Source organism: Mastomys coucha, unplaced genomic scaffold, assembly GCF_008632895.1.
Source record: "Mastomys coucha isolate ucsf_1 unplaced genomic scaffold, UCSF_Mcou_1 pScaffold21, whole genome shotgun sequence".
NCBI lineage: Eukaryota > Metazoa > Chordata > Mammalia > Rodentia > Muridae > Mastomys > Mastomys coucha.
The window spans coordinates 130,382,951-130,399,417 of NW_022196904.1; the positions used below are offsets into that span (position 1 = coordinate 130,382,951).

General features: G+C 49.4%; 2 protein-coding genes across 4 annotated transcripts in view; one reads left to right on the plus strand and one right to left on the minus strand.

Moving 5' to 3' along the window:
* The window catches only part of Phrf1 (PHD and ring finger domains 1), a 33,125-nt gene extending 20,655 nt beyond the window's left edge, over positions 1-12,470 (plus strand). For both annotated transcript variants that reach the window (XM_031388822.1, XM_031388823.1), the window contains exons 10-18: positions 4,847-4,974; positions 6,246-6,427; positions 6,552-6,671; positions 7,058-7,212; positions 7,738-10,425; positions 10,676-10,830; positions 10,929-11,258; positions 11,480-11,608; positions 12,132-12,470. In XM_031388822.1, the coding sequence (XP_031244682.1) occupies positions 4,847-4,974; positions 6,246-6,427; positions 6,552-6,671; positions 7,058-7,212; positions 7,738-10,425; positions 10,676-10,830; positions 10,929-11,258; positions 11,480-11,608; positions 12,132-12,275 (4,031 nt within the window). In that variant the 3' untranslated portion in view covers positions 12,276-12,470. The remainder of the gene's footprint in view (positions 1-4,846; positions 4,975-6,245; positions 6,428-6,551; positions 6,672-7,057; positions 7,213-7,737; positions 10,426-10,675; positions 10,831-10,928; positions 11,259-11,479; positions 11,609-12,131) is intronic.
* A 285-nt stretch (positions 12,471-12,755) lies between these two features.
* On the minus strand, positions 12,756-16,241 carry Irf7 (interferon regulatory factor 7). 2 transcript variants are annotated; one of them, XM_031388825.1, is made up of 10 exons: positions 16,153-16,241; positions 15,373-15,808; positions 15,119-15,281; positions 14,827-15,034; positions 14,465-14,520; positions 14,232-14,394; positions 13,958-14,053; positions 13,361-13,750; positions 13,158-13,276; positions 12,756-13,084 (listed from the first exon to the last, which is right to left on the minus strand). In XM_031388825.1, the coding sequence occupies exons 2-10, from the start codon at positions 15,396-15,398 to the stop codon at positions 12,929-12,931; spliced, it is 1,377 nt and encodes a 458-aa protein (XP_031244685.1). In that variant the 5' UTR covers positions 15,399-15,808; positions 16,153-16,241; the 3' UTR covers positions 12,756-12,928. The 2 variants fall into 2 exon arrangements, with proteins under 2 accessions (XP_031244685.1, XP_031244684.1); XM_031388824.1 differs by having other exon boundaries at positions 14,465-14,523.
* Between the last annotated feature and the right edge of the window lie 226 nt (positions 16,242-16,467).

The window sequence follows — 16,467 nt, forward strand, 5'->3', positions numbered from 1 at the left end:
TACACTGTAGCTGTCTTCAGACACACCAGAAGAGGGCATCAGATCCCATTACAGATGGCTGTGAGCCATCGTGTTTACTGGGAATTGAACTTGGGAGCTCTGGAAGAGCAGTCAGTACTCTTAACCACTGAGCCATCTCACCAGCCCCTACAGAGTCTTTAGAACATGTGTACTGTGTATTTTCCATTATCAAAGAGTCTGTTAATGTGCCAGTTTGTTGACTTCTTATGTGATGATCATTTCTGGATTGCATCTCCTAAGGAGAAGCTACAGCCAGGAGTGGTGGCGCATGCCTTTGGTCCCAGCATTTAGGAAACAGGAGCAAGTGGGTCTCTAGGTTTCTTTTCTTTTCTCTTCTTTTCCTTTCTTTTCTTTTCTTTTCTTTTCTTTCTTTGTTTCTTTCTAGGTTTCTTCCCTTCCTTCCTTCCTTCCTTCCTTCCTTCCTTCCTTAAAGATTTCTCTGTATTGTCCTGATACTTACTTTGTAGACCAGGCTGGCCTCGAACTCTACCTGCCTCTGCCTCCCAAGTGCTGGTATTAAAGACATGCACCACCACTGCCCAGCTTAGTCAGGGTTTGTATTCCTGCACAAACATCATAGCCAAGAAGCAACTTGGGGAGGAAAGGGTTTATTCAGCTTACACATTCACATTGCTGTTCATCACCAAAGGAATTCAGAGCTGGAACTCAAGCAGGTCAGGAAGCAGGCGCTGATGCAGAGGCCATGGAGGGATGTTACTTACTGGCTTCCTTCTTCCCCTGACTTGCTCAGCACTTGGGAGGCAGAGGCAGGCGGATTTCTTGAGATGGAGACCAGCTTGGTCTACAGAGTTCCAGGCCAGCCAGGGCTACACAGAGAAACCCTGTCTCCAAAAACCAAAAAAATAAAAAAATAAAAAGAAGAAGAAATCATGAAGTTGGGAGGGAGTGGGAGATGAGGATTGGATCTGGGAAGAGTGGGTGTTAATTTTGTCAAAATGTTGTATACATGTATGAAATTCTTTTTTTTTTTTTTTTTTTGGTTTTTCAAGACAGGGTTTCTCTGAGTAGCCCTGGCTGTCCTGGAACTCACTTTGTAGACCAGGCTGGCCTCGAACTCAGAAATCCACCTGCCTCTGCTTCTCAAGTGCTGGGATTAAAGGCGTGCGCCACCACCGCCCGGCTGAAATTCTTAAAAAATAATAAATATACTTAAAAAGAATAAAGCTGCTGGAAACTACATTCATGCAGTTCAGTTCCTTTTGTGAGCAGATGTTTTCATTTTTTTTCTTGGCAATATGGAGGAGGGAAGAGAGTAGATCATCAGCTTGATGTTATGTTTAACTTGAGGAAAAAATGTTAAATTTTCCAAGTCAAGCACTATCACGTGTGTACTCCACATTCTCAGCAGCACTCATGGTAGTTGGGTCCCAATTTCTGCTCACCAGCGGCTATGTATCCGCTTAAGGTGATCTAAAGCTCTGGAGTCTAGGTGGCTGAGGCCTTGCACATGCTAGGGTTGTAGTAGGTTTGTGTGGGTGTGTGTATCTGTAGAATCCTCTCTGGGTAGCCCTTCTTTCACCAAAAGCGAAGTTTAGAAGCCAGAACTGTGTTCTGAGCAAGTAGTTGGTCATTGTCTAGGTCATTGACATAGTCTCTCATAAGGTCTCACACCTGCAGCTGAGGTTTAAGGTCAGGCTTTCACTTCTTACATTGTACATCTGTGTTTCCTGCTCTTCGTCTCATAACCTGCTTCTCAGTGCTGGGTGTTAACAACTCATTTGCTTCATCAAGTGTGTAGAATATTGCTACTGTCATTTGATCAGAGGTTGGAGTCTGTCTCATCCCATTAAGGACATACGTCAGGCACCCAACACCTCCTTAAAGACTTTCATTTTGTACGTGTGAGTGTTTTACCTGCCTTTACCTTTTGTGTACATGTGAGCTTAGTGCCCTACAGAGGCCAGAAGAAGGTGATACAGACAGCTAGAGTTACAGACAGTTGTGAACCCTCTGTGGATTCTTGGAACCTAACATGGGTCCTCTGCCAGAACAACCAGTGCTTTTAAGCACTGAGCCATCTTTCCAGCTCCAGTTTTAGTTTTATTACTGTTTCCTTCTCTCCTCCCTTTTCCTTCTCCCTCCCCCCTTTTTAATTAATTAATTTCTGTACACTGGTGTTTCGCTTGCATGTGTGAAGGAGTCAGATAGACAGTTCTGAGCCTCCATCTGGGTACTGGGAATTGAATCTGGGACCTCTGGAAGAGCAGCCAGTGCTCTTAACTTCTGAGCGAGCCATCTCTCCAGCCCTTCACCCTTTTTTAAAAACAGATTTTCTCTTTGTGACCCAGGCTAGCCTTGAATTCATATCATAATCTACCTGCTTCAGGTTCCTGTGGGCTAGGTTACTTTATTTAGAGTATGTGATATATGCTTGTAATCCCAGTACTAAGGAGGTAGAAGCAGGAGGATCAGGAGCACAAAGTCATCCTTAGCTACATTTTCAGTTTGAGTCTAGCCTGGACTATAAATGGGATTAAGATCATGTTAAATTCATGTTAGGCTGTGTGTTTTAGCTCCCTTCTCTTTGCTCTTCCCTGGTATTTGGTCCATGTGAAAAAGCAACCTTCACTTTGCTGTTATCTACAAATTGTATGCTTAAGCTGTATGCCAAACATTGTCATCACATCATTCTAAACAGTACAGTTTAAATTTTCTGAGTTTTTTTTTCTTTTTGAATATCCCACTTGGTATTTTCAGTTATGGTTGATCATGGATTATAGGAGCCATAGAAAGGGCAACCAAGGAGGAGGGGCACTGTGCTCTCTGCTTCCTGGGGTTTCTGTAGAAGATATGTGCCCTAGTTTTGCTCTCACGTCTAGCAGTGTAGCTTGCAGGGGCAGCAGGAGCTCAAAATAACGGAGCTGCTAGTTATCTGGTATTCCCTTCACACCACACCATATCCTGGTGAATTCAGTCCGACTTATCAGAATCCTAGAATGAAGAGTCATGGGTGGCTTAGGCCAAAGCACAGGTCCTTTAGCAGTTGATTCCTATTTTAGAGTGCTTATCTCCACAAGAGTTCAGAGTGCTTGTGTGTCTTCCAGTCTCTAGGGGAGCTCTCTATTTGACTATGAATGTTATAGCCATTGTTGTCTTCAGCTCTTGGTTTTCATGTGTTTTGTTTTTGGGTTTATATAAGGGTTCTAAAAATATAATCACTCAGAGAGGTAGAACCCTATCTTTTCATTGCTATTTGGATTACCCCCTTCCTCTCAGGAATACATTACTTTAAAATGTTACAGGTTTATTTCTCTGGTTTAAAAAAAAAAATCTAAGCCAGGCTGAACAGATAGCTCAGCAGTAAAGAGCACTGACTGTTCTTCCTGAGGTCCTGAGTTCAATTCTGAGCAACACCTGGTGGCTCACAACCATCTGTAATGGGATCTGATGCCCTCTTCTGGTGTGTCTGAAGAGAGAGACTACTCACATACATAAAATAAATAAATAAACTTAAAAAAAAAAAATCCAAGCCAAGGCAGTGTTTGTAACCCAGATTTCAAGACAAGTTGGCATTCATCTATAATCCCAGTGTTCCCAAGGCAGGAAGATCAAGAGTTCAAGGTCATTTTCTCCACTACACAATGAGAATGTCTCAAAAAAAACAGTGGGTGATGTCTTAGCAGATAGAGACTCTTGCTAACAAGCCTGATGTCTTGATTACAATCTCCAGATCTCATAGTGGAAGGAAAAAGCCAATTCCTTCAAGTTGTCCTCTAACTTCTCCAATACATGCACACACATAAAAATAAATTAATTTTAAAAATTAAAATGAGAGTGCTAGAAAGGTGAGTAAGATTAAGAGCACTTGTTGCTCTTGCAGAGAACCTGGGATTGGTTCCCTGAACCCACATGGCTGCTCATTCATGACTGTCTATTACTCCAGTTCTAGGGGCTCGAGCACCCTCTTCTGAATGCCTGGGGATTGCATCTATGTGTACACGCATGTAAAATAAAAGAAAATAGTAAATGTTTTGTGAGGCATGTGCTCACATCAGTAATCCTTGAGAAGCTGAAGTAGAAGAATTTCCATGAGTTCCAGACCAGCTACAGACTTTTAAGCAAAAGTAAATAGGAACTGGAAAAATGGCTATGTGGTTAAGATCTCTGACTAGCCTACCAGAGAACTCAGGTTCAATTTCCAGCACCTACATGGCAGCTCACAACTGTCCATAACTTCATTTCCAAGGGGCTGACACCCTCACATGGACATACATATAGGCAAAACAACAATATACATAAAAGTCTTGAAAGAAAGTAAAAAAGAAGTCCTTTAAAAAAGAAAGTAAATAAAATTAAAAAGTAGCACAGGGTGGTGTCACAGGCCTGCAATCCCAGCACTTGGGAGGCAGAGGTGGAAAGCTCAAGAGTTCAAGGTCATTCATAGCTGTATACTGTGCCATCATGGGTTACAGAAGACCAGACTCTTATCTTATCTTAAGATCAGGGTCTGAAGAGATGGCTCAGTTGAAGAGAATTGTTTGCTGCTGTTCCAAGAGGACCTGAATTCAGTTCCCAGTCCCCACATTGGACAGTTCACAGCTATCTATAACTCTAGTGCCAGGGCATCTGGTGCCTACTTCTATCCTCCAAGGTTACCTGTGTGCGCCACACACACATAAATATAAAAAAATAAACTGTGTGTGTGTGTGTGTGTTGTATGTAAAATGCAAGCCAGCACACAGTGCCCAGACCTTCTCCCTAGCTTCCTGAGCCTCTGCTCCAATAGAACTCAGAGGACCTGGTCACCTGAGTCAGAAAATATCCTGCAGTTCTGAATCACAGACATTCAATGTTGTCTTTTTAGGGAGACGAAAGAAAGTGCTGGGAAGAAAGAAGACCCGGTCCAAGTCATCTGTGAAAAGTAAGAGTGGGGGTACGAGAGCCAAGAAACGGCAGCGCCGTGTGAGGAAGACAAAAGGGAGGAAGCTGAAGGTGAGGATATAGCAGAATTGTCGAGATTAGCCAATCTTGATTCCCAATGTGGCTCTGCCGCAGGAAGTGTCAACGCAGCTGGTTTTTTGCTGCTCTATAGTGCAGCTCAGAGGTGGGTAGGTATGCTTCTAGATCTTTTGGGGTAGGGTATGTTAAGAGTTATGTATGCCGGGCGGTGGTGGCCCACACCTTTAATCTCAGCACTTGGGAGGCAGAGGCAGGTGGATTTCTGAGTTCAAAGCCAGCCTGGTCTACAGAGTGAGTTCCAGGACAGCCAGAGCTATACAGAGAAACCCTGTCTTGAAAAACCAAAAAAAAAAAAAAGTTATGTATGATGAGCCCTGAAATGTAGAGGCAGAGAGGGAGGGCTGACAGGGCTGGTTAAGTCAAAGAGCTCTCAATCCTATGCTAGGAGCAGATATGGGTAAGCTGAGTTAAAGCCCTCAGGGCAGATAATCACTGTCTGTCTTAGGGAGTCTCCTGTGTATGAGAAGGCTGTGTCCAGTGTATCCATATCAAGTACTGTGTTCTCACTCAGCCCTGCTGCCATGACACATACTTGCTACTTGTAGACCTCGGGTTGCTGGGGGTGGGGGAAACCACACACACACACACACACACACACACACACACACACACAGATTTATATGCATATATACTTGTTACCCATTGCCTGATAAATATGTTTTGTGGTATATGTTTGTAATATAAAGATGTGTTTATTTATATATATTTTGTTTGTTTGTTGATGTGTTCAAATATTTAGTAGTTAGAACATTTGTTCTTGACGGTCAGAACAGATTCTTGTGGCTGCAATTAAATTTATGAGCAAGTTAGGTAGATGATAATGTTTTTAAATTTAGTGGGCATTAGCACTTCTTGCCCTGAGGCCTAAGGGCCTGGCAATATCAAGTCTTCCTTCCTAGTTTCTAGAAAGTTCTAGAATGTTCTAGATTCCATCCTGAGCTCACTTTCTCCCTCTGCAATTACTGTGGTTTCTCTTTTCCCCCTAGTAGAACATATGGGGCCATGGCCCATGGTGAAGTGTGGAGAGATACACTCCTGGGGGAGAGGTCTCAGCTGAGGGTGTTGGCTGTGTTCCATCCTTACTCGGAATTTAGAGGAAGTGGCATGTGTTTCTTTGATTTTAATATCTTGGGAATGATTATAATCGTGATAGTGTTAAAAAGTCTACAACTGTTCCTCATGTGGCTGTTTAAGTGCAATGTGCCAGTCATTAATTTAATTGTTTTCCTGTCACTTTGGGTCAGAATGAAATCACAGCTCGTTCTCGAATTGCACGAACACTAGGCCTCCGCAGGCCTGTGCGTGGCACCAGCATGCCATCAGTGTACAAGCCAGTGGACCCCTCTCTTGGGTTGATGAGGGCAGATATTGGAGCAGCTTCTCTGTCGCTCTTTGGAGATCCCTATGAGCTGGACCCTTTTGACAGGTAATTGCAATGGTGACTGTCCCAGTGCCCCAGCTGTCCTCAGATGTGGTTAGGCTGCATGTGACACCATGTCAGTGTCCCAGGTCTGCTGTGTCAGTGTCCCCTTGTCATGTGTCCCCTCCAGCAATGAAGAGCAGTCTGCAGATCCACCTTCCCCTCTGAGTGCCAAGAGGAGAGTGCTGTCCCGCTCAGCTCTGCAGTCTCACCAGCCTGTGGCCAGACCTGTCGCCATGGGGCTCTCTAGGTTTGTGGCAGCAGGGGCATCTAGGGTGGGTGAGGGCACTGTGCTAAATCACTTATCCTTTCCATGTGGCCCTTGGTGTCATGTGCTGGAGTTGAGGTTGGCTCAGTGCTAAGTCAAAGCTAATTGTCTCAGGGTCAGGTAGCACATCTGCTAGCCATACTGGCCTTAGTCTCTAAAAAGGAAAGGGTCCTTGGGCGAGGCAGCAGTCCTGGGCCACAGTAACCAACAGGTCACTCTAACTTCCCTGCCAGCTCATGCCTAATGGTAGAGTGGGGCATACATATGTTATAGGTGATCTCCCCACATGCTTAATCCCCATGGTAGGACTGATGAGTGGGAATACAGAGGAACCAAGCTTACAGAACAACTCTCTGGTCTGTCTACAGGAGGCAGCTCCCTGCTGTGGCCCCAGAGCCCAGTGTGGAGGAGGCCCCCGTTCCTGACCTGTTGGGGAGCATCCTGTCTGGCCAGAGCCTCCTGATGATGAGCAGTGCTGATGTTGTCATACACCGGGATGGCTCTCTCAGCGCCAAGAGGGCAGGTGAGCATGTATGGGGTTGCTGTCCTTCCTTAAGGACTTGGAAATATGAAATCACAATACTAGAAATGGATGAGTTAGAAAGGTTCTCAGACTTTGCCCTGAGTTGGGGGCAACACTGCTAAGAACATAACCAGTGTAAGTTCTGTCAGGGTCTTCCAAGGCCTGCATAGTTAAGTGAATGTGCCATTTCTAGGACAGTTCAGATGCTTAGTGCACAGTGTCCCATGAACCACCATGGTCAAGAGTGCACAGTGCCTCCATCTGCAGCTTCTTGTCTGTCACACTGGATGGGACACATTTGAACCGTGGTCATGTCTGAAAAGAGAAAGACTACATGCCAGGGGGGCATTTATGGTACCACAGGTAGGCAGTGGGACAGCTGACCTGTAACATTCTGTTGTGGGGGGACAATTAGTCTCCACTCTGGAAACAAAGTAGTTTCAGTGTCTGTTCTGATCATACTTCACAAGTCACTGAACTGTTAAAGGAGGTGGGAAGGGTTGCTATCTGACTTTTGTTTTTTAGCTCCTGTTTCTCTTCAGCGAAATTCTGTGACTCAATCCAGAGAAGAGTCCAGGCACAGAGACAACCTGCAGCCTGGGGCACTACCCTCAGAGAGCGTATCCAGTGGACTCATGGGAGTCAGACGGCCAAACTCAGGGCTGAGCTGTGGGGACAGAACAGCTCTTCGCTGTCTCCCTGCCCACATGGGGCAGACACCTGTGAGGTCAGACTCATCACTGACCCCTCGTTCAGGTCTGTCTGGGAACCTTTCAGATGAGAGCAAGCCCAGCTGGAAACACAGTACCAGCCCCCGACTCAATGGCTCCAATGTACGGGTTGGTTCTGCTTCAACTGAGATCGTGACTCATTCTAGCTTTCCATCTAAAAATATAGCTCCTGGGCATCCTCAGAGAACAGGTCCCAGGAGACCTGATTTCTCTAAACTACCCAGGATACCAAAGATCCATAGAGATGGCAATAATAGCACGCAGGACCAGGCCCCAGCCAGTGGCCAGATTGTGGAGCTCCCCAGCACTTGCATCAGCCGCCTGACTGGCAGGGAAGGCCCTGGGCAGCCAGGGCGAGGCCGAGTTGACAGTGAGCCCAGCAGCAGGGGTCCCCAGGAGACTGGCTCACACACAAGTGGTTCTCGACCTCCTGCACCCAGCTCCCATGGCAGCCTAACCCCTCTAGGGCCCTCAAGAGGAAAGGGCATTGGGTCAAGCTTTGAAAGCTTCAGGATCAACATCCCTGGGAACACGGCACAGTGCAGCCAGCTGTCCAGCCCTGGATTCTGTAACACATTCCGGCCAGTAGATAGCAAGGTGCAGAGGAAGGAGAACCCTTCACCCCTCTTCTCCATCAAGAAGCCGAAACAACTCAAAAGTGAAATCTATGACCCCTTTGACCCCACTGGCTCGGACTCTAGCCCTCCTAGCAGCAGCCCAGAGAGTATTGGTCCAGGCCTCCTGCCTTCTGAGATCACAAGAACTATCTCCATCAACAGCCCAAAGGCCCCAGCCTTCCAGACTGTGCGCTGTGTTACCTCCTACAGGGTAGAAAATGTCTTTGGGACTGAGATGGAAGAACCTGAGCCCCAGCCCCCTAGTGAGCCTGTATCTGGCATGCTGGAGTTACTCAGCAAGGGACCTGCTGAGGGAGCCTCTGATTTGGAGCAAGAAGGACTAGGAGTAATAAAGCCTACAGAGATTCAGGGCTCCACAGCCCGAACACAGAGGCCATCTCCAGCAGACCCTTGGGATGATGAGGATGAAGTGTCCTGTACACCCTTTTTTGGCTCTGAGGAACGGACAGTGACATGTGTGACTGTTGAGGAGCCAGGTGTTCCACCAAGCCCAGATGCTCCACAGTTAACCACCCACAGAATTGTGGAGTTCAAGGCTTCATCCCGTTCCCGCTCCTCTTCCAGCTCCCGAAGCAGGAAGAAAATGAAGAAGAAGAAGGTTGCCAGAGAGCGCCAGCGGACACGCTCCAGCACTCGCTCTGGCTCCAGGGACAGGACTTCACGCTCAGTATCTCCAGTTGCTGAGGAACACACCAAGAGGCACAGAGCCAAGACTAAGAGCCGGAGGTCTTCCAGTGACCGAGCCAGCAGCCAGGACAGAGCAAAGAGGAGGAAGGACAGAGATGACAGAGACAGGGAACATAGGCGGGGTCCTTGGGGTCATGGCAGGTGCTGGAAGAAGTCCAGGTCCCGCTCAGGTAGTCCTGGCAGTTCTTCCTGTGAGCGCCATGAGAGTAGGAGACGGAAGAGGCGGCATTCGGGGTCCAGGTCTCATGGCAGGGACTGCTCACCGCACAGCAGCCTGGAGAGGGATCGGAGACATAAACATCGGGAGAGGAGCCGAGAGCGGATGGACAAGAAGGAGAGTTTGACCCGGTCCCGGGAGAGGAGGAGGTGGCGGTCTCGGTCACCCAGCTTGGAACATAGGCCACGAAGGCCACGTTCCCGTGAGAAGCGTCCCCATTCCCCAGAGAAGAAAGGGGCTGTGAGGGAGGTTTCCCCAGTCCCTGCTCCACAGGGGGAGTCAAGGCAGGATGGAGACCACTCTGCCAAGCCTCCAGTCTCAGCAGTAAGTGACCTGCCAGAGGTGGTAAGTGACCTGCCAGAGGTGGTTGTGGCTGACCTGAACCCTCCAGCAGTCCCCCCTGTCCTGGCAGAGCCAGTTGCTTGTGTGCCTGAGGACCTGGACTACGGTGATTCTGTGGAGGCAGGCCACGTCTTTGAGGATTTTTCAAATGAAGCCATCTTCATCCAGCTCGATGACATGAGCTCACCTCCTTCCCCTGAGAGTACAGACTCCTCCCCTGAGAGAAACTTCCCACCAAATCCCATACTACCCCCAGTCAGCCTTCCACAAGACAGTACTTTACCTACCATCCAAAGGGAGGTGTTACCGATTCACAGTGAAGATATCTCAAAGTCTGCACCCCAGGCATTGGCTCTGTCAGACCAGTGCCTGCTTAGGCAGGACACTGTAGAAACCACCGCTACAACTCCTAGCACCCCAGCTGTGGTGCCCATGGGAAAAGGCAGTCCGTTGCTGAGTGGGAGAGAATGTGAAGTAGTCAGGCCCAAGGATGCTGTGGCCCAGGCCCCGCTACTGCGATCCAGAACCCTGGTGAAAAGAGTCACCTGGAACCTGCAGGAAGCAGAGCACAGCACCCCAGCCCTGGACAGAGATCCAAGTGAGTTTGTCCTGCCCCTGTCTGGGACCCTGGTGGTGGTTGCCCTTGTGGGTCAGGGGTGTAGAGCAGGCATGAGGCAGAGGGGCAGCCTCCCTAAGAGCCTCTCCTGGCAATTTGGGGCCCTACCCAAGTCCAGCTTCTAACAGACATATCTGCAGCTCGGCCTTGGTTCCCACTGCTGGTTCTCTAAAAATGTTTTGGCCAGGGTTAACCACAAGGCATCCACACTCCCTGTCTATTGGGTCCTCAGGGACACCACTTCAGAGGCCCCAGAGGCCCCAGGAAGGAGGCTGGGATGCAGAGGACAGGGCCCTCATAGGATTTCAGCAGGCACCATTCTCCGAGCTGCCCCCTCCCATCCACGTGCTCCAGGAGTCTGGGTTACCTGATGCAGATCCCTCTCAGGTGGGTGCTGGGCTAGAGGGATATGGTCCTTGTGCTGGGCTTTTTGGGCTGCCCTGCCTAGGGCTTAAACCTCATGGTACTACTTCTTTTCTATACAGCCCCCTGGTGCTCCCAGAGCAGAAGGGCTTCCAGCTGTTGGGACTCTACACTCAGCAGGGGGTATTCTTGCCCAGGTTTATAGCCCTAACATGCCACCACCCCTGGCTCAGCCTTCAAGCATCCTGCCCTATGCACTGGTCAGCCAGCCCTCAGTCCAGTTGATCCTACAGGGGACCCTTCCCCTAGCAGGCTGCGGTACAGTACAGAGCCTGGCCCCAGTGCCCTCTATGCCAGCTACAGCCTCAGAGGTAGCTGTTCCAACCACCAACAACTCAGAAGAAAGGATTGATACTCCCAAAACAGCTGCTGAGAAGACCAAAAAGGAGGAGGTGAGTGCTGCTGCCTGGCCTTCCACAGCCCCTGTCTTATTTGGGCCTGATTTTAGGTATAGTATCAGACCTGTGGGCTTGGTCAGGGTGATAAGAGAGCAGCCAGCCTTTAGTGTTCTTTGGCAAATGAATATCCCAGAACTCCTGGCTTCTCACCAGAGGGCCCACGGGTCAGTTTGGCCATCTTGCCACAGGGTCACACATGTCCTCCTCACTCCTAGTACATGAAGAAGCTGCACATGCAAGAACGGGCTGTGGAGGAGGTGAAGCTGGCCATTAAACCCTTCTACCAGAAGAGAGAAGTGACCAAGGAGGAATACAAGGACATACTGCGCAAAGCCGTGCAGAAGGTAGGCTGCAAGCAGGCAAACATGCCTTTTTGGCAACTCTGAGGTTGCAAGGGACATATTGTAACACAGAATAGCTAAATGTGTATGTGTCAGATAGCTGCCATTTCTAGTTTGCATGGACTCCTGGGTCTGTAAGTATGGAGTCAGGCAGCTGAGCCAAGTAGCTGAAGCCTTAGATGAGTCCTTTGTCCTACAAAGTGCCTCTCAGGCAATGCTTACTAAAACTAAAATAATAGATGAGGAATTTCAGATGTCAACCTACCCAGTTTCTTTGAATCTTTGTTGAGAGATGGTCAGATCTTTCTATGGGAACAAGTTCTAGCTTCCTTCTGACCTCTGACACAGAAAGATAAACCTCAGCAACTCTGTGACGTGTGATTACAGATGTGTATGTAGGGTGGGCATACAAGTACCCTTAACAAGACCAAGGGCACACTTGAGATGACCAGGGCAAGGAAGCCTGGCTGAGTTGATCTTTGTGACAGGTTGAGAGAGCACTCAGAATGATGTGTTCTTTCTTCAGATCTGCCACAGCAAGAGTGGCGAAATCAACCCTGTAAAGGTGGCCAACCTGGTGAAGGCCTATGTGGACAAATACAGGCATATGCGCAGGCACAAGAAGACTGAAGCTGGAGAGGAGCCACCCACACAGGGTGCTGAGACCTGAGGCTAGCCACTCTATGGGGAGGCGTCCCCAGCGGGAAAGAAATGGGGCCACCAGCACTCCTGCCTCTGAGGTTCTCATGACACCTGTCTGCACCTGTCTTGCTTACAATTGAAAACTGGACTTTTTTATATGTATATTATAGATACACTGTTTCCATTGTGTTCTAATTTATCAAAAATGGCTTATCTTTAGAAACTTTTCTATGGACTAGTGCTTAGAAGGTGAAGCATTTTTGGTTTCAGAAAGCTTGATGGCTCAGTGGGAAGTGAGCCAGCTGCCAGCGTTCACTCAGGACAGTCTCTGTTTAGCAATTGTCTTCCTCTAGTTGCTTTGTGCCTCTGTCAGGAGACAGGACACAATGCTGTGGTGCTGTGGGTCTCAGAGGCCTAGGCACGCACGCGTGTCCCACCTTCCCAAGTACACCTGGTACCATGATCGTCCTCCCGATTCCTGTCTTAGAGCATTTGTACCCAGTAAGAGTCGTGATAACCCAGCTCTTTATTGTAAAGATGAGTGCCACAAAGGAGGCCTGGTGTGTAGGAGTGGGGGTCACCTTTCAAGGGACTCCACAAGGTCCACTAGAGATAACACACAGCAGGGAATAGACCTGACCCAGGGCAGCACTCATTCTGAACTATATATTGGGAGTTGAATCAAGCCCACTGATCCAGATCCATGAGGAAGTGTTCAATGTCATCATAGAGACTATTGGTGCTAGACAAACACAGGCCAAGACTGCTGCTGTCCAGGGAGGACGCACCCTCACGCTGCACGCCTTCCAGGTGTGCCTTGCATAGCCATGGCTCCAGCTGTAGAGAGGACATGTGTTAGGACTTTGACCCAGAAACCCACACATCTTTTTTTGGCCAGCCCAGGCTCTACCTTCACCAGGATCAGGCTCTTCTCCTTGGGCCTCCCTGCTGACAAGTCTTGCCCAAAACCCAGGTAGATGGTGTAGTGTGGTGATCCTTGCCGCCTCCGAGCCCGGAACTCCTCCAGTTCTGTTAAGGAAATAGATCTGGTGAGCAGGATAAGGAAGGCTCCAGACCCTAGAGGACAGCACCCCAGACAGACACCTCACTGACCTCGGAAGAAAGTGCTGAAGTCAAAAATGGGGGTATGGCAGTTGCGTTCCAACAGCTGGGCTGGGGTGGAGGGGTTGGTGGTGCCCATCGGGCTGCCCACCTCCCAGTACACCTTGCACTTGCCCATACGCAGGGCCCATAGTGACGGTCCCCGAAGCTCCAGCTGAAGGCCTGGAGACACATGCTGTAGAAGAGTCTCTGTGTAGTGCAGCTGCTTCTGATCTGGGAGCTCAGCAGGGCTGGGAAAAATCACCGGCTGGGGCTCTGAAGTTTTTATTGCTGAGCCCATGGGGCTATACAGGAACACACATCTGGGGTGCCACACCATTGCATGTAGCACTGTGCGGCCTTTGTACATGATGGTCACATCCAGGAACCCAAGGTTGCTCTCTGTGTATTAGACCAAGCTGTGAGTGGTAGGTTTGGGTGAAGCATGTTGTCCCACACCCCTGCCAAGGATCCCATTCACCTCCCACTGAGGTACAGGTATGAGGGGTCAGTGGAGCAGTATTCTGCCTGTGAGTCTAGGTATGTAGTGGGAAGAGCCGTGCTAGGAACTTAGTTCTAGCCCACACCAACAGGTCCCCGGATCCTCACCGGTCATCAGAGCTGGGTGTTGACGCCTGGGACTGGGGACAGCTTCCACCTGCCATGCTCCATAGGATTCTTCAGAAATATGTTCTTGCTCTTGGCCTAAGGACAAATTGGAGCTGCCTGTCTGTCTATCTTAGCCCAGCTTCCCACCCCTGTCATTTTAGCATCCCTATCTCTCCTCCCAGCAAGGACTCTGTTGTCCTCCCTCTCATACAGTCTTGGGCAGATGGGGGTTCTCTAGCTTAGCACCAGCTCTGGAACAGTTCCTGTCTCTCACCAGGAGCCTGTGGGGGGACGGAGTCTGCCCCAGACTCAGATTCCAGTATATGGCTGTATTGCAGAACCTGAAGCAAGAGGTCCCCAGCATCACTAGAAAGCAGAGGGCTTGGGGTTTGGAGCCCAGCATTTTCTCTTGCCAGGAATGATCCTAGGGACACACCCTGTAAGAGAAAGCATAGTGGTAGGCAGCTGCCAATCCCCTACACCTAGAAAGAATGAGCCAGACTGTACCTGTGTGGATGGGCCATTGCTGGGGGTCACCTCTTCCCTATTTTCCATGTCTGGGCCTACTGAAGGAGATGGGGAAGGGAGATTTGGATCTGAAGCTGATGTGCAATTTGGTTATGATGCCTGAGCAGTTCCAAAAGTTCTCTTTCTCATACGCTCTGTTCCCAAACCACCAGGTACCTCACTCAGCCCAAGGCTCTGACTTAGGAGGAAGTGTGTCCCCCTCCCCCATACATACACACCTTAGAAGGAGAGGAACTGAATCTACAACAAGTTTCAAAAAACCACAAATCAAACCATTGAAGCCACCAAAATGACATAGGCCATGTACCTCCCTGGCCGTCCCTGTTTGTGCCACTCCTCACCAGTAGATCCAAGCTCCAGGCTAAGTTCATACACTTTGTGCGGATCAGCTGGGTCCCCTGAATTGTCTTGACGCAATTTAAAACGTCCTGTGCTATGGAGTGCACATCGGAAGTTGGTCTTCCATCCTCTTCGCTCAGCAGCCTCAGCCTCTGGGGGTGGTAGGTTAACTCCACTAGGTGGCCACCTCCCTCGGGCCACAGCCCAGGCCTGAAGGAGAGGAGAGAGCATGGGTTGAGGCTGGATTCCCCAGGAGTTCTGGCATATTACAAAGAGGGCAGGACTGGGTACTACCTTGAAGATCTGTGCATCTGCTTCATCCAGATCTCTACGACCGAAATGCTTCCAGGGCACACGGAAGACTGTGTGAGCCTCGTTCAGCCACCGCAGCCCCTCGTACTGGCCGCTACTGACCTCACCCAATAGCCAATCTCCGAACAGCACTCGTTGGGCCCCCCTGCAGGTAGGGCAGCCATACTAGGATTAGGGCTAATGCAAGGGATACAGGACAGAATAGGCAATACAACCAAAATAGGCAATGTTCTCACCTCACTTCAGCCATTGCCATTGCCATTGCTCCTTCTACACAGGCAGTCTGGGAGAATCAGAGTAGGTTGCTACTGTGCTACTGTGGTGACTATAGTCACCGGAGCAGTCGGTTATTACAAACAAGGACCCTTGGGTGTCTATGGTTTTAGGTTGTAGCCACAGATAGTGTGACCAAGTTTCATAAATGTGTTTTAAACGTTCCGAGTGTTGGTAACAGGTGGAATTTTAAGTTTCACAAGTGTGACCCAGGTATTAGGGTGTTGAGGGTCACAGATGAGGCTTAAAAACTTGTAGCCACCTAGGTTCTGAACCTAAGTGTAGATTCTTCGGCCAAGGTGGCTGTAGATGTGACTACAGATGTTGCGGGAGCGCACACGTGATGTCACAGGTGTTAATCCAGAGTCCGTGCCTGCATGGGCTGTCACAGGCTGGACCCTGCAAAGACACGAAGAGCAAAAGGGGCGGGGCCCAGGCGAGTAAAACGAAACTGCATCTCAGGAAAATGAAACCTAAACAGTCTAACGCGCGTGGTAGCTGCTGGCTTTCCACTGTCTCAGTGCCTACAGGGTGCAGTCCTCGACCTCCACGCGACCCTTACTCAGATCCCAACCCCTGCAGATCCAATTGCAAATCCTGCGGGGGACATCTGCCCTTCTGCTTCCCGAAGCCCCACTTCACTGTCTTTCACCGATCGCTCACGACTCTTGTGGAGGGGACAAGAATTTCCCCTCTGGCACTAGCTCACCTCCCTCCCCGAGTGGCCCAAGGGTTCCACATACCTGGTACTGGAGCGGCCAGGGTGGTTTTATCTCATTGAGAAGGAGGCTGCCAGTGCTTTTATAGTACTTCGGTCAGGGGCGGGGCAGAGCGCGGCAGGGTGTGGCTTAAGGGCTCCAGACGTCACGAGGGTGTCACTAGTCAGCAGCACTCCACTCTGGCTGGATTCAGTCTCCCAGGCCCTTTGCAAATTCAACGAGAGAGGCTGACCCTGCTTTGGACAGAAGGACCAAGACTTAGAGGACAGTAGGAGTCGTAGGTGGAGGTCTACCTGCCAGGGTCTGCTCCTGGTGGAAGTGTGGGAAAGGTCTTTCCCC

Bases quoted from the DNA above. Each gene is read 5' to 3' on its own strand.
- Irf7 (XM_031388824.1), bottom strand. From the start codon at position 15,398: ATGGCAATGGCAATGGCTGAAGTGAG. The intron at 15,035-15,118 runs GTAGTACCCAGT...CCTCTCCTTCAG, and splicing joins CAGATGCACAGATCTTCAAG to GCCTGGGCTGTGGCCCGAGG. The intron at 14,054-14,231 runs GTGAGAGACAGG...ATTTGTCCTTAG, and splicing joins CGTCCCCCCACAGGCTCCTG to GCCAAGAGCAAGAACATATT.